The sequence below is a fragment of the Hippopotamus amphibius genome, chromosome 1 (genome assembly GCF_030028045.1).
Source record: "Hippopotamus amphibius kiboko isolate mHipAmp2 chromosome 1, mHipAmp2.hap2, whole genome shotgun sequence".
Classification (NCBI taxonomy): Eukaryota; Metazoa; Chordata; class Mammalia; order Artiodactyla; family Hippopotamidae; genus Hippopotamus; species Hippopotamus amphibius.
Genome location: NC_080186.1, coordinates 34,015,419 through 34,039,666, shown reverse-complemented (window position 1 = coordinate 34,039,666; position 24,248 = coordinate 34,015,419). Strand labels below are relative to the sequence as shown.

At 36.1% G+C, this 24,248-nt stretch overlaps 1 protein-coding gene across 3 annotated transcripts in view; it reads left to right on the top strand.

Annotated features, from left to right (window-relative positions):
• FOXJ3 (forkhead box J3) overlaps positions 1-24,248 on the top strand; it is a 137,222-nt gene that overhangs the window by 23,744 nt on the left and 89,230 nt on the right. For 2 of the 3 annotated variants that reach the window (XM_057707334.1, XM_057707314.1), the window contains exon 3: positions 17,637-17,961. In XM_057707334.1, coding sequence (XP_057563317.1) covers positions 17,637-17,961 — 325 coding nt within the window. Of the gene's footprint in view, positions 1-17,524; positions 17,962-24,248 lie in introns of all 3 variants that reach the window. The other variant, XM_057707324.1, reaches the window with a different exon arrangement.

Sequence of the window (24,248 nt, the reverse complement as noted above, 5' to 3'; positions counted from 1 at the left end):
TGAGATATTTAGTACCCTTATATCCTAATCTTTCATTTTTTTGTAATATTCTCTATGGTCCATCTATGAAGCAGAGAATTCGCATTCTCAGATGTATGGGTAGAAGACCATTGTTTGTTATTGATTTTTCTAACTGAAAGCTAGCTTTGGTTTGATATAAGGAAGAGAAGAAGAGAATGATTATTTTTTGGTTGAAGGAAAGAGAAATTTGGCTTACTTAAAATCACAATAAATTTTAGTCTACTTTCCCATAGATTCTTCCCCAAGCCAGAAAACAGCCTCCCAGCTATAGTATCCAAATAGAAATAGAGCAGGAAATCTTAAGGTAATTCAAACCCACTGACAAACATTGCTTGTTTGCCGTGTCTTTTTGTGTATACTACCTTTATATCTTGTATATACCTGCATATACTACCTATATATCTTGAAAGTGGCTAGCCTCAAGACAGGAAAACATGTAGTTGGTGCAGAAGAACTGGACCATGTGGCTGGGATGAGAAAATGGGTAGGCAGGTGGGGGGTTGTAAGCATAGGTGAGAGTGGAAGTGGATGACATGTGAAGTGAAGATAGGGGGTGGAATGAAAGTGACATTTTAAAAATTTGTTGGGTAGGAGAGGGTACTTAGTAAATGAATTAAAACTCTTCCTCTGCCTTTAAATATTTACAGTAAACAAGCTAAATATTGTTTTCTGTAGATGATATTGGATCCTTGTTTAATCTGAACATGTTAGAATTATTTTTAAAATTATACTTACCATATTTTTATGATTAAAAAATAATCATAAATCAATTACTGTAGAAAATTTGGAAAGACAGATATCCATTGTTAATAGCATCTTATCATGTAATTTTATTCTAGTAGATACTATATGTGTTAGAAAAAGCACCCCCGGTAGTTTTCTTTTAAAGGATGGTTAAAAAAGATTCTGTAGTGATAGCTAAGTATACTCTTAATTTTAATCAAATTCCTCTTAATTAACATTTTGTTCTTTAATTGCTAGTATAGGTAGAATTGCATTTTAGCAAAAGTTACTATACTAACATCATATACTATTACAGTATAATGAGACTGTTTTCTTTTATCAGTCATGGTTCTGTCAGGAGGCAGAAACCATACCAGTTATTTAAACAGAGACTTTAATAGAATCATTAACTAGGTTTAAAGCTGTTAACTAGGTAAGAGAAAGGATGAAAATAAAACTCTAAGTTATCATGGAGATAGACACTTCCAGAAGCAGCTGTGAGCCCTAAGGGCTTGGGGACCAAAGGGAAAACCTAGAGATTCAGAGAAATGGTCCTGTGGAAACAAAATTCAGATCTCAGAGGAGAAGGTACAACATGCTAGTGCTTGTGTCGAGCTCAGAATAGAAATCCCATAGATTTGAAACTCAGAACTCTGGGGAAAGGGTACTGGCTGGTGCTGGGGTCTTTGGGTGGGATATGAACTACAAACTTTATTCACTTACTACTATGGGGAGGACCTTCTGCTGTAGGGGTGAAGAAACCTTTGCTGGGGTAATGCTCTTATGAAGCCCAAAGGATAGACAGGAAGGCACAAGTATCTTTTTTCTTTTCCAGGCTTGCATTCCATCTTTAGTGCTCCCTCTTGGCAGAGCCTTTATAGGAAATCAGATGGCCGAGCAGAAATGTGGTTTGCAGAGTCCCAGTTTCAGCATTATTAAAGCAGATTGGGAAGAAGGGATGTGGGTTTGGATTTGAGGGGCAATAATGCAATAACTTGTTCCAGCAAACTACTCAGAAATTTGGTATTAAAAAATGTTTTCTCAGATCTGTTTTGCAGCCAGTGTTTATGTGATTTTAGTAGGATACTTGCATGTTGCTAAAAAATGCTAATTTTGTAAATTATGTGAAATTATATTGCAAATTTATGTGAGTTACAAGTATTCCCTGCAGTCCAAATCTATTGCATTCATATCCGGAGTCTGGATCGTGAATACTGGGTCATCTACATCTATTTAATTCCTGAGTTTTGGGTAGGAAGAGTGAGAGTTCAGATAATGATGGATACAGTTTCTGTCAGACAATAGAATCTTAAAAACTTAGCAGAATCTGTTTGGTTATTGAATTTACATGAGATGGATTTAAATCCTGAGGTGTACTCACATTTTATTTACAGGTACAGACTCAATAATAGCAAAAGCTTAGCGAAAAAGCAAAAGCTTTCCTTGAACATTCGCTTTATGTAGACAGGTAAACAAATATGTGTATATAACACACTTCTTTCACATATTGTAGCATTAGGCTGTTTTTATAATTTGGTTTGATTAAAGCAAAATAAAATTTGATATTTCTTTGGACTTGTTAAAATGGGGCCCTTTCTGCATTTCTGAATTGCCTCACATTTATGAGGACTGATGTTTATGGTTCACATGTGTATTCAGCCTAGGACACTGAGTTATCAGTAGTACTTTAAGTAGTTTCTCACCTTCTACCTGAGATCTCTTCCTTTTGTTATCTTTTTCTTTTTTTCTTGTTCACACTTATCTTTTCCTTTTTGTTAGGCTTCTCCCTTAAAGATGCCTTTTATTATTGATTCAGTCTATTTGTTTAGAATATGTTAGGGAACACATAGGGAGTTTTAGCACCAGAGAAGCGTGTATGTTAGTGTCCCAAATGAATTTCCTGTCCATCTGTTTCCTCATTTCCCTCCATTTGATATTGATAACCCTGCTATTTAGAATGACCGCAGGAGGGTAAATTTATTTTAAGGCTTGCTGTTTTGTTTCTAGTAGCAGACTTGGTATTGTTAAGGCAGCTCTTGTATGTAGTCTTAGAATTGGGTAGATACAGGTTCAGATCTCTGCGTTGTGCTCTTCATATGATCATGGGTAAGTTCCTTCACTCTTCCTAATTTTGCTGTAATAAGGTTGTTAATGTTTACCTCGATGGCCTGTTAGGATGCATGGGATAAAATATATATTGATTACATAAAGCATCTGGGATATTTTTTCCTCTTTTGCATTTTCCAATAGTAGAAAGCAAAAGGGATCATTATGTTTAGAATAAAAGAGGACATGTTTGTATCCTTTGCTCTCAGCTCAAGAACATGGAGTAGAAGAGGACTTCCTTTTCCCCTTCTAGTTCCCCTTTGCCCTAAATTCTTATTTTTAAAAATTTTTAAAAATTAAGAAAAAAATTTTTTATTGAAGTATAGTTGATTTACCGTGTTAGTTTCTGGTATACAACAAAGTGATATAGTTATACTACACATATATATGTATATTCTTTTTCAGATTTTTTTTCCATTATAGGTTATTACAAGATACTGAATATAGTTCCCTGTGCTACACAGTAGGACCTTGTTTATTTTATATATAGTAGTGTGTATCTGTTAATCCCAAGCTCCAAATTTATCCCTCCCTTTCCCTTTCCCCTTCTGGTAACCATAAGTTTGTTTTCTATGTCTGTGAGTCTGTTTCTGTTTTGTTAAGTGAGTTTTGTGTGATTTTTTTAGATTCTACATATAAATGATATCGAACGATATTTGCCTTTTTGTCTAGCTTAATTCCCTTAGTTTGATAATCTCTGTCTGTAATCTAAATTCTTAGATTCCAGAGTATCTACCCATAGTGGTCAGGTTTGCAGCCGACCTCAGGCGAAGGATGTTGCTGACCTTTAACATTACATTTTTATCATATGTATAATTAATATAGTTTTATGCTTTTAAGCCAGTCCCACACAGTGGCAGAAGTCAATTCTGCATTATCATGCCATAGTCATCGTTGTTACCGTATTTATCAAACTTTTTTGTAGTTGATAAAATCTGTTTGCCTGTTTAGTTCTGACCTGTTCCAGTTAAATGAAGAGTAATGAGAATCCGTCTTAATTTTGACCATTACAGAAACTTTTTCTAAAATGTATTTTGAACTTTTTGACTTATCTTCTAAAGCTTACTGTAGCCACTAGCCTCTTGTGGTTATTTAAATTTAAATTAAAAAGAAAATCAGTTCCTCAGTCACACTAGCCACATTTTAAATGCTTGGTAGCCACACATGGTTACTGACTGTCATATTGGATAACACACAGACATTTCCATTGCTGTAGAAAGTTGGCACTGGTCTAGAGCATCCTAAATGTAATTTAATCTTTAAGCTGACTTCTTGGGCTTCCATTTCTGAGCATATGAAGAGTACCACTGACTATTCACTGACTTAAGAACATATTATAAAAGTTACTTACGGGACTAAATATTCACTTCGATAGCTAGCTTTATGGTGTACTTACTCATACGCTAGATCAGGCATTATGCAAGCAATTTGAGGTATACTAATTAAATTTCCCCTAACAACACTGTGAGATTGGTGTTATTATTATTTTCCTTTCACAAATGAGGAAACTGAGATTAAAAAATTAAGCAACTCAGGGACATGCAGTGAATAAAGGACAGAGCTGGGATTCATACATAGGTCTGGCTCCAGTGCTCATGCTCTTAGTCACTAAATTCTGCCTCTTGGCTGTCAGTATTTATCATAATTTGAGGCTTTTTCTTAAATTATGGATGCCAAAAAATATTCTACTTAATTGAGGATACTATAAAAAAAGAAGTGCAAATGGGAAATACCAGTGCAGGAAACTAGAAAAAAGTGATAGAAAATTAATGATTTAATTTTGAAATACATTGTCTAAAATTGGGGGAAAAAATCTTGTTATGAAAAGCAGCAGTTTTTTAACAGGGAGGTAGTGGAAAAATTTGAGTTGTGAATTCATATACATGGGGGGAAATAATAGAGGTAATAGAGACTAAAAAGCATCACTGAATATACTGGCAAAATAAAGGAGGAGTTAAATATAAAATCTGCACCTACCAACAGTGCACAGAATATAACGTAATAATACTAAAGAAAAAGAAGAAATTGTATGATTTGATTTGTAAGTTTATTTTAGTTAAATTTTGCTTGGTTACAAGTTAAGAAAACCAGCACTGGATATATCAAACAAAAAAGAAAAGGAATTTATTTGGTGACTACTAGGGTATTTCACAGAACCCAGAGATAGCTAGATCTCTTAAGGGAATGGAACTTGGGTTCTTAGGAACCTACGCAGTATATGTTCTTCTCTTGCTTTTAGCTGAATGTAACTTATCTCTTCATATCTACAAGCTAACTTTTCTGGCACATGGCCATCCCATACCTCTCAAGTTCATAGCTTTTTCATTCAGGAGATCAGCCCAAACTGTTTCAGTTGTAATACTAAATTCCTGAAGAAGAAAATTCAGATGAAAAATTTGGGTCCGGTACCAACCCTGGTTCAAATCCTTTAATTTGTTGTTCTAGTACTGACTTTCAGGGCCTTGGGGATGGAGCCAACGCTGAGAAGGGGCTTGGTGAACTAGGCAAAACGCTACAGAAAGTTTCTGATACAAAGCAGCATGTGTCCAGTGTTGTGTGAGAAGAGTCAGAATTTCAAGAGAGGGTACTTTTAGGATTCAGAGCCTTTCCTTACAGTCATGTGGGTAGTGAATGAAAGACTTGATTCCCATCTTCATATCAGAACAGAGTATCCTTAGAATTGTGGATTTGAAGTTGGACTCCTGCTTCAGTTATGTTCAGTTTGACTGCGCTGCTTCGGATGCGGGATCTTAGTTCCCCAACCAGGGAGTGAACCCGTGCTGCCTGCAGTGGAAGCATGGAGTCTTAACTACTGGACCACCAGGGAGGTCCTGAGTTTGATGTATATATTGAATACTTACTGTGTGCGTAATAGCATTCAAGATTCTCCTAAAAAGCAACAAAAGAAAAGGGGGAGAAAAAGGAGCCTGAGAGATAGGTGCTATGGGCAGGTCTCTGTGGAAGGTTATGGTGCTGAATAGAGATTTTAAACATAGGAACCCATTTCTTCACAGTATGCTAACATTCTTCCTCCCCACCTTTCACATATTTGGAGCTTGCAAAGTGATATATTAGCTGTGTAAAAAAGTACAGTTTATGTAGGTTATGGAAAGATGAGACTATTTGAGTAAATAGAGGCTGAGATAAACATAGGGCTCCTTAGTATCTTACAGGTAGGTCTATAGATAATCCAAGGGGAAAAAAAAAACAACAAAACAGACCAACCAAGAAGGGAAGCTCATGTAGTATAATGAGAGGAGTGCTGGATTGGAAGCCACATAAAATGGGGATAATCATTCATGTTTTATCTTACAGCACAAATGTAGTTATTTTTGTTTTTGATATCAAGAAGAAACCTAAGGGACTTAAACTAAATTCATGAAGGGAAATTATTACTGCTTCTCAAATTGATTTTAGATATTCTGCTGGGTATGGAATGGTATCTGATTATGCTTTTAATTTTCATTTTCCTGATGACTGATGATATTGAACACTTTTTCATGTGCTTATTGGTGACTTGTGTGTCTTTGTTCTCTAATTCTTTTCTTCAACGACTATTGTTTAAAGTTTAGAATTGGATGTGTCCTCCCCACCCCATATTCTTCTTTACCCACCCCTTTTAGTTTTTGGTCCATTTCTTGTAAAAACTAAAGTCTATTGTGTAATAGACTCAATTTAGTCTAATTTTTCTTTTAACTTAGCCATACTTGAAATTGTAACAAGGAATCTAAAAGTAAATATTAGAGTGCATTTATGACACTCCCAGAACAACTCCAACTCAAGTAATCTGTACATATTATAGAAATTCCAAATTGTTAAACAGCTATATGTCAGATTGCCTCTTTAAGAAGATTTACAGGTAATTTAGAGATTGATTTTTTGGTCTTTTTGAGTTCTGTGCACCTCATGAAAAGCCTGATGTTATCTACTTGTTGCAGCCAGGGAAACTTATATGATGCCAGATATTTTTTTAAATCAACAATGTAAAACTGAAATTCAACTATGTATTTGTTGTATGCTATACACTATGGAGACTTTATTGGCAAAGGAGAAAACAAGTAAGCATGTCTTTTTTAAAAAAGGGATTTCTAATAGTATCATTTGTTGAATGTCTGCTATGTGCCAAGCATTAACTCTGTACTGCAGTGTTTCATATATGTTTTGTGAAGCTGAAAGGTTTGGCTTGTCCAAGGATGTAATTAATAAGGAGAAGAATAAGAATTCAAGCTCTTTTGGGTGACTTCAAAGCCTTTACTCTTTCCATTACATTATAGTATATTAGAAACAGTGACCTTTAGTCTTTGGGAAGTTGACTTATAGCATCTTAAACTTTTTTTGGTCTCAAGAATTATTTAGTGCCCAAAGAGCATGCGTTTGTTTTATCTATCAAAATTGTATTAGAAGTTAAAACTAAGAAAAAAAATCAAAATATTTATTAACTTACATAGAAATAATAAACCCGGACTTCCTAGGTGGCGCAGTGGGTAAGAATCCACCTGCCAATGCAGGGGACACGGGTTCGATCCCTGCCCCAGGAAGATCCCACATGCCATGGAGCAACTAAGCCCGTGCGCCACAACTATTGAGCCTGTGCTCTAGAGCCCGTGAGCCACCAACTGTTGAGCCCATGTGCCACAGCTACTGAAGCCCATGCGCCTGGAGCCTGCACTCTGCAACAAGAGAGGCCACCGCAAGGAGAAGCCCACACACCACAAGGAGGAGTATCCCCCCGCTCGCCACAACTAGGGAAAGCCTGTGTGCAGCAACGAAGACTCAACACAGCCAATAAAATAAATAAATAAATAAATTTATGAAAAAAACACAAACTAATAAACCCATTATGTAACATAGATAACATGTTTTATGAAAAATAATTGTATTTTCCAAAACAAAAATTTAGAAGATTGGTGTTGCTTTACATTTTTGCAAATTTTTAAGGTATCTGGCTTGATAGAGACAACTGGATTCTGTTCTGTGCCTCTGCATTCAGTCTGTTGTGATAGCACTGTCACATAGCATCTGAAAAGCTCCACTGTACACTTAAGAGAGGATGACATTGAAAAAGGCAAATAATATCTTACTCTGAAAATTGTTTTGATCCTTTGGATCCCCTGAAAGGGTCCCTGGACCACACTTTGAGGACCACTGAACCAAAAACATCATGTATAGCAGCTTAAGCTGTTTCTTTAGCATTTTCTGTGTATCACACATAACACTAAAAAATAAGACAGGATCATTTTCCACAATGTTAGCTTTCTGTCAACAATGATGCCATATTACTGGTATAATGTCATGGAGGCAGTGTGTGTAGAGATATATCTAGTACATGTTGTGTGGTGACTTGAAGCAGTATGGTTGCAGAGGTCAGAATAAACACTTTAATGAGACAGAGTATATGTTACTCAGAGGAATATTTTTAAATGCTAAGTATATAGTACACATATTTTTAAAAACTAAGTATAAGAAGTATTAATAACATTCTGTCTGGGTTTTAAAATAACATCTGCAAAGATGGCTTTGAGTGTTCTTGTATCAAAGGGACTCTTTCTTGTTCATTACCTTTCCAGCTACTTGAGAAACATATAGAGATTCCAATAGCTAGAGTGAGATTTATGATTATGGCTTGTATGAATTTAGAATACAGTTTTATGAATCTAAGATTATATATTTGAGTAATAGAGTAATTTAGAGAGAATCTAGAGAAGAGCAATAAGTATATTATGGATCTTAAATCAGATCCTATTCGAGTTCTGGACTTTAAACTTTGAGAAGGAACCCAAATGGTGTTAATATTGTAAAATATATGAAGCATCATTGTGACGAGAACTCTGGCCAGTTCTCCTTTTCCAAGATAGACTTTAAAGAAATTTTCTTCTCTGTAGCAAGGGAGATATAGATTAGCCTGTTAAAATTTATTGTTAAACACAATGAATTACTATATACCTTTTGTGAACTTTTCTTCTGTTGGAGATAAAGAATATTGTTGGTCTCCAAAATAGGCAATAGCAGAGCTTTTAAAAATGACGTAATGAGGTTCTTTTTCATTTCTGATTTTATGATAGATAGCTCTGAAACTGCAGTTGTGTTTACAAATGGCATTGTCTCACTAAATCCCCCAGGTTTTTGCATAAGCTGTATTGTGAGTATTCTTGGAATTTTAGGGGTGAAACAAAAGTTGTGAAAGTCAAGAGTTTTGAAATGTGAACTTCTATTTGTATATTGGATTCCCTATCTTAAATTATGATTCTTCCACCTGTATTTTCACTCAGTGAGGATTTTTTGGGCTTGTCTTTTAAAAAGATCATTGCTCATAGGAAGTTTAAAGTCTCAGTTATTCATACCTTAGTGGTGATTAGTTTGATGCTGTCTACTTTCCTCCTAAATAGAGCAGAGATCAATGCTTTGAAAAGGTGAAAGTTTTTACTGGAGGAAAAGAGCAAGTAATTAATGTTGGAGTTTATAATACCAACTTTAGGGGCCGCTTTTCGAGGCTTATGGCAGTGTGAGATGGGAGAGCCAAGGTATAGAAGGTACCTTGAAGTATGCCATATATAAACTATGTACATTGAAATTTTATCAGGAACAAGCTGGTCCTACACCAGGAAAATGGAAAAACTTATTTCTTTATTTTCCTTGTTACACTTCTGTCTCACTGCTGCAAAATATCCAACTAGGGCTTTTATACTCTTAGAGCTTTGATTTATAGAACTCCTTTATAGAATAAGTAGGGTTTTGTGGGCTGCTTCAGGACTCATCATCAAAGAATCTTATTTCTGTGGGAAAAGTGTATTTTCAATTTTCACATGCAGTCTACAAACAAAATTTAAAAACAGAGCCCTTTCTGGGTCATTTCTTTAGAGTAAATAATTGAATGAGGGGCTCATTTCCATTGAGGATGATAAATGATTATTGTGTGATTTAGGGCTTGTAAGTTTAAAACCACTGAGTAAGAGTGACAATCGTTTAAAATTTAGAAAATTCTGGGAAGGGTATGAAATTTTTTTTAATACATCTTTATTGGAGTATAATTGCTTTACAGTGTGCTAATTTCTGCTGTACAACAAGTGACTCAGCATGTATACATATATCCTCATATCTCTTCCCTCTTAAGCCTCCCTCCCACCCTCCCTATCCTACCTCTCTAGGTCATCTCAAAGGACAGATCTAATCTCCCTGTGTATGTAGCAGCTTCCCACTAGCTATCTGTTTTACCTTTGGTAGTGTATATATGTCAGTGCTACTCTCTCACTATGTCCCAGACTTCCCCTCCCTCCCCCGCCCCCGCCGTGTCCTCTAGTCTGTTCTCTACATCTGCATCTTTATTCCTGCTCTGCCACTCTGTTCACCAGTACCATTTTTCTAGGTTATATATATGTGCGTTAGCATACGGTATGTGTTTTTCTCTTTCTGATTTATGAAGAGTATGATTTTGATAATAATAGCTAACATTTATTGAGTGCTTATTCACTGTGTGTTAGAAACTCTGCTTAGTGCATTGTATGTATAACTTATTTAATCCTAATGACAGTCCTTTGAAGTGGGTACTATTTTTATCCTTACCTTTCACATGAGGAAACTGAGGCATAGAGAGGCTAATTTACTTGTTTAAGGTCACATAGCTAAAAGTGGAAGAGCTTGGATTCCAATCCAGGCAGTCTTGCTCCAGAGCCAGTGTTATCAATCACCATATATTTTCTAATGTAGGACACTGACTGTGTTGTTTTGCTGAAATTGAACTAAGAATAGAAACTTTGGCTTTGCTGGTATATGATAACTAATTTTGAAAAATAGCAGCTACTCTGCTTGGAAATAGCTTAAATTATTACTTCGTTTATAAGTGAAAAAAATAGTTTTTTCAATACCACCACATGCTTCCAAAATGTAAGAATCTGTAGTATATTATTTTCTTTCTTTTTAGGTTACTGCCACAGACTGCCTTGGGTACCTAAATATCCACGTGTACTCTTCTTGTAAATAGAAGTCACTTGCCCTTTTCTCAAGGGTAACACCCCAGAATTTCATCCATTTATTATATCCAGCTGAAATTCTGAGCTCTCTGGGTGCATTCACTTTCATTAGATCCCAGAGTGGCTTCTTGGTTTATAGTGATGAAGAAGGAATAGGGTAATAGCAATAAAAGCTGTTATTCAGAAAACAGGATAGTGGGAAACACAAAATAGTCAGTAGGCCATATCAATTATAAAGTCCTTCTGGGTGGCAGTGGTAGAGACTCCATGACAGTAAAATAAGTTCCTTCATTCTCCTCTTTGATGGGCTCTCCATTGTACACTGTGCCCTCTGAAAATTCTCACCTTGTCCAGTATCCTCCATGGCCAGTCTGAGTTGGGTACTGGTGAAGATGCCCTTTCTGGAAAATGCACAGGCTTTATACCTCACTTCTTGTTGATTAGCTTGGGTATTATTCTGGAAACTTAAGAGGATTTTGCAGTCTAGGCACCTCTTCCACCCCCATACAGTTATCTTAAAAAGCTTAGTTTCTACACTTTTTGTTGTTTGAGCCAGAGTACATGCCTAGGCAGAATTTTTTAATGTGAAGACTCTGTACTTACCCCAGGGATCTCTAACCTTTTGGTGCCATGGAACCCCTTCAAAGTCTGGTGAAACTTGTAGACGCTTCTCAGAATAAGGTTTCAAAATTCATAAAATAAAATACTTAGGATAACAAAAGAAATCAGTTAATTGTATTGAAATATTGTTAGCAAAATATTAACTTTATAACAATAATATATGTGCCTTTGAATTAACACATTAAATAAAAAATCTAGTGGCAAATCTAATATAGTCATAAATTTGAAGTAGTTGATGAGTTTAAGTAAAAAGTTGAGGTTCTGCAACATTGAAAAATCACATGAATATATTGGTGATTTTTATTGATGGCAGAAGTTATAGGTACTGTTAATGCTACTGTGATGTGTTGTCTACTTTCATAATAAAAGGAAATGCTAAGTTTCAGTTACAGGTTAGTGGAAATAAAGAATATATTTTCCCCCACCCAGATTCATTCACCTCTTTGAGCTCTTGAGGGAATGATGGCTTTGGGTGAGGCCATTTGAAGTTAATAGTTTTGGGTGGAATGTCAGCACCCTCACAACATTGCTTTTGTGTGGCAAGGCACCCGCCTTCTCTACTGCTAAGCCTGCAGTTTTGCAGCGATCGCTCAGGTACTTCAGTTTGCTACTTCAGAAGAAGTTGGTGTTTTTCCCAACCATGTAGGGCTTTAGATTATAGGAATTTTAGCTTGAATTGCAGGCCATAGGCAAGGAGTACCTACCTTAGCAAATCTGCATTTTCTCCATCTCTGCTTGCAACTGTAATTGAAGTTTATTTCTCTTTTAGGACTTTAAGTGGCTAGGAGCCAATACATGCCAATATTCTCATTTTTTCCTATAGTATTTCTCTCCTTGCTACAAAGCCTCAGTTGGCATATGGTTGGTTTTCCAGTTACAGTAGGTGACAATTTGAACAAATCCTTTGTCACTCTTTTATAAGTGTCACCAGCTTTCCATCTTGCAGTATTAGAGTTCTTAATGTTTGCCTCATCAGCTCCTCTAAGAGAGTGTCTTATTTTAGGTCCTGTAACTTGTATCACCTCACTTCCATATCCCACATTCCATGTTTGTTAGGAATTGCATTTAGGACCTGCTTGTAGAGATATTTTTATAGTAGTTAAACACATAAAAAGTCTGGAAGGTAGGCAGTTCAAGGCTAGGATGGCAGCTTCACAGTTGCTTCACCAAAAAAGTCATGAATCCAGTTCCCTTCTCTCTGCTCCCATGTCCTCAGTATATGGCTTCCATTCTCAAAGATCACCTTATGGTCCAAGGTGACTGTTGGAGGAATAGCTATTACATCCACATTCCAGAGAGCAGGAAGGGAAAAGGCATAATACCATCTAGAATAAAATTGGGGTTGTATTCTTAAGGAAGAAGGCCAAAACAGATATTAGTGGTCCCTGCCATAGACCTTGCTTCTGGTTGCCTTGGGTGCTGAGATACAGTAACAGGAATTATGTTTTTATATATATATAATGTTTAACTATATATATATTTTGACCCGCTGAGATGCATGTGATCAGAATTACTGCTGTGGTAATTACAAGTATTTCTTTTGAGTTCCCAGTTGCTCAGTTTTTCACATGATGCCAAGTAAGATAAAATGCCAAGTGTTAGGAATGGATGGGGAGGATTCAGGAATATCTAGGTCACAATATCATTACGCTTATTATTATTTTCCTTGAGGTCTTCCTCTTACCTCCATTTAGGAAAGCCAACAATATCTCTACCCATTTCCCACCTTTTTATCCTATTGAAAACTTGAAAACTTTCTGTGTAAGACCTGGCTACTCCTCAGGTGTTAGGGAAGTTACAGAGGGAAGCCAAGCAATGTGCTGAAGTAGCTAAAATGCGTATTGAGGATCATACCAGTGGCAGTATTTCATTAAGTGAGGTCAGAGCTGCCTCCCTCCCCCTATGTCATGACTTAGTATGGAGTTGTTTTATCTTGATGCTGTTTACCTTTTCATTGTATGCAGAAAAAATTCCTTGTGGAACTTCTTTTAAACAACAGAGACCATCATAGATTTAAGAACTTCAGACATAATTTCTTCATGCCTTGCTTTATCCCACAAGTAACATTATCTTCTTATCTTTGCTTCCATCATCCCATTTTTCTCTACTTTTCCAGTAGACTCTCTCTGTTCCTGTGAGGTGCTACTTGTCAGTCTGTGCTGAGTCACGATTTTTTCCAGTTCATAAAGAACTTCAATCCTGTGGATATCCTTACCTCATCTTATTGAGTCTTCTTTTCTTTCACTTCTTCCTTTTAGCTTTATAAACGTGTTTGGGGAGGAGCACACCCACACCTTCATTGGATAGTCATTTAACCACCATTTATTGACCCTTTACCTACTGTATTCCTAGGCATTGTGGGAACAGGAGAGAATAAGAAAGTTCCTTCTAAGGAGCTCATGGCCTCATGGGAGAGAGGTAGAGATAATTTAATTCTGTGTAACTTCTGTAATAGAAGTATTTATAGTCTATGGGGATAGGATCTAGTTCAATTTAGGAGATGGAGGATGGGAAGAGTGGATTGACCAGGTTTTCTGGAGGGGGGAGGTATTTGGTCTGAGTCTTGACAAAAAAGTAGGAGCCAGCTAGGCAGAGTAAGAAGGAAAAGACATTCCAGAAAGGAAGGCTTTTAATCCTTATCCAAACACTGTGTTATTTTTCAGGTAATGTGTACCTGGCTTGGTGTTGGGTAGCGTCTGAAGTACTAGTGTATGGTCACTATCCTCAGTGGGGAGGTGGGGGAAAAGGGAGTGAGGCTAGAAAGCTTATGATGCAATTATGCATGTGAAACAGCATGATAAAGCCAAACTGAGGATATAATTGCTCTAGGAATTTATAGAGAAGGATTAATAAAAGGTTAATGAAAGCTAAAGTAGTTGAAAATGAGGCATTTAGATTTAGTGCAGTAGAAGAAGGGGAACCAGTTTTGGGGCACAATGACAAGAAAACATTGCTCACATTTCTCTTGGAGTATATACATGGACTCTGGAGGTGATTAGCTGGGAGGAGTGGTGAGAAATCAGAGCCCAGGAGGCCAGCTAGGAAGCTTTTGGAATGAGGTGAGGTAATGAGGGCCTGACATTTCTTAACCCGATTTCCATAACCAGATTCCTCAGAGCTTCCCATGCTGTTTTTAAATCTGCCACCATCTGTTCTCTTATACAAGTGGACTTCTGTCATCACCATTCCACTAAGAGGTTTCTTTCTAAAGTTACTTGATGATCTGGCCAAATCGAATGGTCATTTTTTGTGTTCTCAGGGGAGAAGCACTGCAACAACCCAGCCTAAGCAGCAACAGTGGAGGCACTTATTATCTCACTACCAAGAATGTGTAAAATTTAACAAATTGCAAAGAAAACAGAAGCCCCACTTTTTCAGATTTTAAATTTAAAAGAGATTTTTATAGTCTTCTTCAAATCTGCTATAGCAGAACCAGCAAAAATAAGCACAACAATAGAATAATTCTTACTCATAATGTCTTTGATGATTAGGCACCAGATTCTTTCCAGCCTATTTAAATCTTAACTTTAAAGTCTTGGCTGAAGTTCTTCCATCTCTTCCTCTTAAGGCTGCAGCCCATCTTGTCCTCTACCTTTTTCAGAACCATTGCAACACCCACAGCTCTTTTCTAGCTCTTTCTTATGTTTGACCTTCCTAATTGGAGTACAGATTTCTAGAGGATAGAAATTTTATCATACTTGCTGTGTGTATAAAATTTTACTCTAGGATAGCCTTGTACACATGTATAATTATAAATTCTTGTTAAATGTTGTAACAGTATTAAGTACCTACTTAGTGTATGTTCACATTATATTACTGACTCCCCTTAAGTCTCAGTTAGTGGCACTGGTGGAAGGAAGTAAGTTAAAGATGGTTCTCAATAGGGAGCCTTTGCAATATCAGTTATATTCCAATTTGGAAAGTACTTTTACATTATCTTTGAAAATGTATGTGACTGGCTGCTTTGGGAATTTGAACAAAATAAAGCTACTCGGTGGAAACTTAATTGAGGCAAATAGGATGACAGCATGGTATAATAATAGCCAATGTTTGTAGACTAAAATATGAATAAATAATAGCAGCAACTACTATCATCACTACCAATAGCTAACATTTACTATTTACTATTTGCCAGTCACTGTTCTGAGTACTTTATATCAGTGAGAGGTAGGTACTATTATTTTAATTTTACCGATGAGGTATGGTAGAAAAACTGCTGGAGATCTGAGCCCTGGTTTTAGTTGTACTGTTAACTGTTGGTGTGAATTTGGGTAAGTCTCTAACCTCAGTAGACTGTAGTTTTTCATCTTTAGATTGGAGGGATTGTTCTCTAATCTCTAGGGTACTTTGCCCACTCTTTGACATTTCGTGATCCACTAGATTATCTTGGCTCCTTATTCCACAAGTTTCTGTAACTTACTTCATGCTGGGAACAGGCATTTCTGGCTATGATTGTAGAGCACAGTGCTGTATAGAGGAATTTAAAGTTCGGGTTTCAGAGGAATGCATACAGTAGAGATGGGGAGGGAAAATGAAAAATGTAAAACTGTTAATTAAAAATATGGGAAAAACAAGATAATAGGATTCTACTGTATTGCCCGTAGAATCTTCATGGCTGTCTCTTGATTTATAATTGCTGTTGCTTAATCATGTTTACTTTGTGGTTCATTAGTACCCTCCCAAGATACTCCTAGAGTAATATTAGTAACTAACACCTATTGAATGTTTCTTCTTTGCATAAGTTATCCCATTTAATTCTCAAAGTAATATTTTAATCACAGGTACTATTATTGTTTCATTTTACAGATAAGATGGGTTTAGAGATATTAACACTTTCATAGTCTCACAGATAGTAACTGGTAGAATAAGTACTTGAATTCTGGTCTTCCTGACTCCAGAGCCTGTGTTTTTTATTAATTCTGCATTGCCTGCCAGAAATTCAGATCCTAAGCACATACTTTAGGTTGCTTTTGCCTGAAGCCATTTGGAATAAGGGGTATATATGGGATTTTCTTAGCCACAATTTTTTTCTTTTTACTGAGATACTTTAAGTTTCTTATTTTGTTTTCTTTTTTCCTTTATTTTCGTATCACTTAGAAGTCTTTCATTCCTTTCTGCCTTGCTGTCAGGCTTACTTTTCCTGCTTCTCTGATCCCAGGATAGGAAAGTTCGTACCCTTTGTTGAAAGTTAGCCATTCCAGTGTGACGTGTCAAGCTTTGTTTCTATATTTTTATCTTCCATTCTTAGAGCAACTTCCTTCTCTCTCCAGAATATGTGTTAACCTGGCAGATGTTGTTTTTTCTTTTTTCTTTCTTTGGGTGGTAATGGTTTGAATTTTCCAGCTTTGGAGAGAAATAGATTACAGAATCCAGCTCACTGGATGTTTTTGTAAGCCTGTCCTCCAGTTTTTAATGCTTCTTTTCTTGCTGTCCACTTACGTGATTTTCTCTCTTATATCCTACACTCCCAGATCTTTAGTTAGTTTTCTTAAGCTTGTTCTTTGACTCTTTTTTTTTTTTTTTTAAATCACCTGGTACTGCTTATGCTCCTTTTCTCTCGTTCATCAGTGTCCTTGCATTCCTTTTTTCAGTCAGCTCCCCCAGCTAGCTTGTCTCCTTGCTATTCTTGTCTACCCTGCTTTACTCTTCCTACCTTCCACCTGCTCAACTTTACCTTCTTTCCTCCATGTAAATTCCTGTGCCTATTTCTCAGTTACTTCTCTGACCTCTTGCCTACACTTTACTTTTGGTATTCTTTTGTATGATTTCACTAAAATTTGTGTAAAAGAAATGCCAGATATACAGTCTTAAGTTTTAAAAGGGCCTGTGGTATTGGTGAGTAAAGAGCTGGACTGCAGATTGGTTTTTTCTTGTTATGATCCTGTCTCTCTGTTTAAAGTGACAGATAGTCTTTTTAAGGGAACTGGCATCAAAATCACTTTGTGTGTATGTATTGTTCTGTCTCTTAAACAGTTTAAAACCAAATTTGTTGTGTTTTGGAGAGGAAATTAAAAAAAAAGATTAGGAAATGTTGATCCCTTAAATATTTGGTTTGGTCATTAATATACTCAATCTTTTTCCTCCAGATTTAACTCAGGCTTTCCCTCACTTTGGAACTCCTAGATTTGTGAATATTGGATATTTTGAGAAGCAGGGGTTCTTTCCTTGATATTGACTAAGGAGTCTATTTACCTTCAGGATGACATCTGAACTGGAGAGCAGCCTAACATCTATGGACTGGTTACCACAGCTCACCATGAGAGCAGCCATCCAAAAATCTGATGCTACACAAAATGCACATGGAACAGGAATTTCCAAGAAGAATGCGCTCCTTGACCCAAATACAACCCTGGACCAGGAAGAAGTCCAACAGCACAAAGATGGGAAACCTCCATACAGTTATGCCAGCCTCATTACGTTTGCAATTAATAGCTCACCCAAAAAGAAAATGACTCTAAGTGAGATTTACCAGTGGATTTGTGATAACTTCCCATATTATAGAGAGGCTGGCAGTGGTTGGAAGGTAAGGATTTTATTTAAATTTTTATTTTTATGCTATAAACAATAGCAATATTGGCTTTTATTGAAGATAAAGCTTTGTGGAGGCTTATATAATTAAAGATGAAATTCTGATTACTAGTCATTTTTAGTATGTAAGAAAAGGAAATTAAATGTTTTAAATTAGATGAATAACTATTTTTGATAGAATATTAATTTGTTAGAGCTTTGTTATGTTAGAGGACTGACATAGCATGAAGTATTGGAGCGGAGATAATGTAGCATTCACTGGAGAACAATACCCGCAGTTCAGTTAAGTTGATAGTGTGTCTAAGGTTTAAAAAAAAAGATAGTATTGAAACTAGTACTGTTTTTATCGTGCAAGATTTTTTAAAAAACTTTATTTTGAAAGAATTCTAGATTTATAGAAGAGTTGTATAAGTAGTACAAAGGGTTCCCATATATCCTTCAACCAGTTCCTCTTCATTAACACGTTATGTAACCATAGTACCATTATCAAAACTAAGAAATTAATACTTTTGACTAAGCAGTACTAAGTAAATTAGCTACTAAATAAATTGCAGACTTCATTCAGATTTCACCAGTTTTTCCACTAAGGTCTTTTTATATTCCAGGATTCAATTTAGGATCTAATCTAGGATCCCACATTACATTTAACTGTCATTTGTCGTGCCTCCGTAGTCTTCTGCAGTCTGTAACAGTTCCTCAATCTTTTCTTGTCTTTTATGACCTTGATACCTTTGAGGAGTGCTTATCAGGTATTTTGTAGACTGTTCCTCAGTTTGGATATGTCTGATATTTTCTTGGTTAGATTGAGGCAATGCATTTTGGGAAAGAATAATGCAGAGGTGATGTGCCCTTCTCTGTATATCAGTCACATCAGGGGGAACTTGATGTCAGTATCAGTATGTCTTCCTATTGGTAAGGTTCACCTTGGTTCTTTGGTTAAGGTGGTGTCTGCCAGGTTTCTCTGCTATAAAATTACTGTTTATCACTTTGTAAATTATGAAGTGTTTTGGGGAAGATACTTTGACAGCATGCAGTACCCTGTTTTTTCTTAAACTTTTGTTCATTAATTTTAGCATTCATTGGTAGATCATACAGCAGTTTTTATTGTTTTCTAGTGGTGATTTTCTCTTTTTCTTTATCCCTTCATATCAGTTGGAATTCTTCTGTAAGGAAGGCTTGTCCCTTCTTCCCCTTTTATTTTTTATTCAGTCATAAATTTGTAATAGTATGCACTCATGAATATTTATTTTATTTTTTTGTGCTGTCGTTATTTGTTGCTCACATTTTTGCTGCTTTTGTAATTGGGAGCTCTTAAAGGTTGGCTCCTTTAATATGGTCCAGTTCTTTTGTTTGTTTACTGCTTCTTAACTTTCTGGCACCACAAGATGTTCCAGGCTCATCTTGTACTTTTCCTGCCCCAGCTCTAGAATCAGCTACATCTTAAAGAAGCCCTAGCTACTCATCTAAGCTTTTTGAGGAAGCTTCAAATTAGTTACCTACCTAATTTATGTTATACAACAAATAATTCAATTTTCTTTCGTATCTGCACGTTACGTTTATATTCTTATGTAGGAGTTATCCAGTTGTGTGCTGTGTGGGGGTTGTGTGTTTGTGTGTGTGCATGTGGAAGAAGGGGACTTACAGAGCTTTAGGTCTGCCATCAGCTGGTAGTTACACTTGTTTCTCTTAAGCTTTCCTGTCGCAACACCTTTGTCTTTTTTGTTTGACTATAATATTTATTAAAGGCATTTACTGAATTACTGTGCAACAGTGATGTGCTGTGTACCATACCAGATAATCAGGTGCCTTATGGGAAGGGATTTTTTATATCTCTTCTGCTATTCCATGTCCTAGCACAGTACTTCCATTTAGTAAGCCTCAGTAAACGCAGTTTGAGTGAAAGCCAGAATCCTGGTCCCAGCTTTCTTTCCTAGCTTTATTTTTTCCTAGTTTCTTCTCATGTACTCTTTCTTCGTCTATGTATTCCAGCCTATTAGTTGTCCTAGAAATAAATATTTTGATTTCTTTTTTGCTTTTGTTTTTCTCTTCCTTGTCCTGGCATTATTCTGTTTATTCTTTAAGCTCATATGTAACCTCTCTTCTCCCTGTAACCTTGTGTTTCCGTATGTTTTATTACTAGCTCTATTATAGAATTTATAGATTTTTGTTCAAAGTTCTTGTTTCATCTAAGTCTACCTGAGAATGCCAGATTCAGACTGCTGGGTTTCTTGCTGCTGGCCAGCCCAACTTATGGTCTGAAACCGGTTTGGAAGTAGTGATACAGTTTAATCTGGAAGATACATGATTTAGTTGTAATGAAGAAAGAGGGATGGAAGGTGAAAAATGGGAATAGGTTGAGAAGGATAATGTTGCTTTTTAGAACTAAAAGATATGCCAAGGAGATTATCTGGTCCAGTTTATGGCTTTAGGCAGACCTTTAATATTTCCAGGGATTGCTATTTCATAATTATTCTTTTAAAAAAGTTTCTTCCACTCAATTTTAGGAGCCTAGAACTTGCCATAATTACTTTAAATTTTGTTTTTGTAAACATAGAAATATATTGAACATTTCAAGTGGAGACGAATGGAAAGTGATTTATCGTCTCCTTTGCTCAGGTCCTGTCTCTCTTTTCATGTTTTAGTTCCCATTCACTGTCCTTAGATTTGTTTAGCATTTACTTGTACAATTTTCTGCTTACTATTTCTTCAGGTATGGAGGAGATGGGTTAGGTGAAAATGGAAGGTCATATAGAACTTGTGAAATTAGTTTGTATTGGTTGAAGAGAGGGTGGAAGAAAGATCCTAAAGCAGTTGTCCCACCACATTTCCAGAAATGTAAAGCCAGCTATAGTCACCCAGAGGAGAAAATGTTGCCATAGTCACTTAAAAGGATTCAAATAGAATTTTAATATTTAGATGAACTCCCTTTCATTTTGTGTCAGGGCATTGAAGGGAGATTACATATTAAAAACAATTCTTTGAATAGTCCATAAGAGTTCTAAAAACTCTTTGAATTTCCATAATTGAATGATTTGATAATCTGAACTGCAGGAAAGGAATTTAAATTTTTGTGCTATTCACCATACTAAAGAAAATTAACCTATTAAGTTACTGAAATTTAGGGTAATAAAAAGAAAAATATAAAAGAGTGGTATGGGTATGTGGGGGTGTATTCTACTTTTCCATGTGAATAAAAAAGAGAAATAAGAATAGATTATGTGTTTGCTTATTGTTGTAAGAAGAAACTGAGGAATCATAAACTAGAAATATAGTAAACATAGTTACCTATAGGGATGGATGGAACTGAGGTAGAAGAGATAAAGAAGGGAATAAGATTTCGAGTGTACCTTTTTGTATAGTTTTGAGTTTTGAAATGTCTAAGTGTTTTACACATTCAAAAAAATATATGTTAGGAAATCAAAAAGGATGAAGAAAGAAAACCTTAAAATTGAGTATAAGGAGAAATAAATCAGCCTTATCAAATGTATAACATAATCACACAGAAAAAAATTTAAGAAACTTGAAAAGAGTATACCAAGGTTGGAAAGAATTACAAAAAAATCATGGGCTTCATCTAGTAGATTTGCCTTTGAAAGTGGTAATTTGCTAGATGCAGTCTCTCTACCTTGTATAACCGCAAGAAAAGAAGTTGAAAAGTTTAGTGCGATTCTGAAACAATTTTATGTGCATGGTAGGATAGAACAAATGAGTACCTATATTAGTGTTTTGGGGAATCAGGGCTCTCACAGTGAGAGAAGAGAAATGTAGGTGGGAATATGGTGGTTGATTTGAATTAGAGATGCCAGTTTAAACTCAAGTTGAAAATAAAAATCAGCGAGAGTGCTTTTAAATTCAGATTCCTGGGTCACAACTCCAGAGATTTTGAATTAGTCATCTTTGAGCCTAGGAATCTGCATTAAAATTCATCTCAAGTGAATCTAATGTAGGTAGACTGTACTTTTGAGAAACTACTTTTGAAGCTGCGGTTTTCAAGGCTGAGCAATATGCCTTTATCAGTTATTTAACCTGGACCATTTTTCTCCAGCTTACTCTCCGCCATCCTAATTATCTCTACCTCTATTCTTCCAGCTTCTTTTCTTAGGGTTGTTAGAGGTAGCGTCTCCCCAAGTTGTGGGGTCTGAAGTAATCTCTTTTCTTCATTGTGTGTTGTAAATACATGTCTTGGCTCTCATAGCTCTCTGGGCATTTTTATTTTCTAAATATGCTTTTGGTATTTTTTTCAACAGATTTGTGACTCCCATATGAAGAGCATTATATTCTAGGTTCCGAGTTGGTAGACAAGATCCCTACCCTTGTGGAGCCTGCTTGCATTTTGATATAGAATACAGTTTGGCAGAGAAAGACCATTTAACAAATTGTTGCGTGATGTGAAATCCACACTTGGCTTAACCTAATAATCTGTGAAAGTCAGATAGGACTTCCTTAAAGAACTAGTGTTTACGCCAAGAGTGAATTGAAAATTGAGTAGGCTTACTTAGGTGAGCGAGATGGAGGATGGCTGGCGGCCGTAACTTTTGCAGAGGGAGCAATAAATGGAAAGCCTAGAGGTGAGAGAGACCATTGGAGGGGATGAGTATAGAGATTATGACAGCAGGGTAGGCTGAGATCATGAAGAGTCTTGTGGAGGCTTTAAGGATTTTACATTTTATCCTAAGTGCAGTGAGAAGTTATTGAAAGGTTTTAATTGAAGCAGTAATGTCAAATTTGCCTTGTGAAGAGGCAGCTGCCTGCTGGGTAGAGAATGGTGGAGGAGGTAAAGAGAGGCAGGTAAAGGATGGACACCAGCTAGGAAGCTGTTGTATTGGTTTTGGTGAGACTGGTGTCCTGGACTGAGATAGTAACAGAAGAAATGGAATAAAGTACGTAGTTTGAAGGTAGACTTGCAAGATTTGGTGACAGATTTCTTTTGGGTGTGAGGGGGAGGGAGGAGGTAAGAAGGTCTTACAGGTTTCTGATTGGAGCAGTTATATGAATAATTGTCTTTAAATAGAGAAGGGAAAACTGGAAGAAGACCATACTGGAAATAAAGATTGAGTGTAGTTTTAAACATGTTGAGTTGGGGTTGTTTCTGGAGATGTCTTGTAGATTGTTGAAAATATGTGTTAATTCAGGAGAAAGGTCTGGAGATTTGGATAAGATTGTCACAGATCGTTATTAAAGCCATGGCTGTGGATGAGATTGCCTTAGGCAGCAAATGTAGAAATGAAAAAAGGACAGTGGCAGAGTCTTGAAGATTTCCAGCTTTTAAGCTTTTTGGAGAGGAGGAAGACCCAAGTAGCAATGTGTTCTTCCACTGAAGCCACTTAGAAAAAAACTTGACCATTTTGATTTCTTCTTGTGACCATCTTAATTTTGTTTTTTTCCCATCTTGAGCTTTTTAGGTGGGTAGTTTTTCTGATTAGTTCTTTCTTTTCCTTCTCTTTTTTTTTGGATTTGGAATGAGTTTTTTTTATGATTTCATTTTATTTTCACTATTATTTATTATACCTCTTTCTAAATTTTATTTTAGGAAGTGATTAGGGTTTACCACCCACATCTTTAACTTATCACACTCTACCTTTATTATACCATTTTCTGTATCGTGTAAGAACTTTATAAACCTTATACAGCTGACCCTTGGACAACCTGGGGAGTGAGGGGAGGGGCTGACCCCTGCATAGTCGAATGTGTAACTTTACAGTTGGCCCCCCATATCCATGGTTCCACATCTGCGGATTCAACCAACCTTGGATTGTATAGTACTGTAGTATGTATTTATCGGGAAAAAAATCCTTGTATAAGTGGACCCATATACTTCAAACCTGTGTTGTTTAAGGGTCAACTGTACTTCTGATTCCCCTGAGCCAACCTTTGTTATTGTTATTGTACATTTTACTTTTACCTGTTATAAACCTCATAATAAATTGTATTTGCTTTAGACAGTTATCATTTAAAGGCATTACAGATAAAAAAAGTAATTTTTTGAATTTGCTTTCATTTTCACAATTTCTAGAACTCTTCATTTCTTTTTGTAGATACAGGTTTCCATTTAGTATCATACTTCTGCCTGAAGAACTTCCTTCTAACATTACCAGCCAGCTGGCGGTACAAGAATTGAATTCTTTCAGTTTTGTTTGTCTAGAAGTCTTTATTTTGCCTTAATTTTTGAGAGATATTTTCTCTGCATATAGAATTTACTTTTTCTTTTAGTATTTTAAAGATGTTACTTTGTTGTCTTCTAACTTGCATAGTTTTTGAGATATCTGCTATTTCTCTATGCAT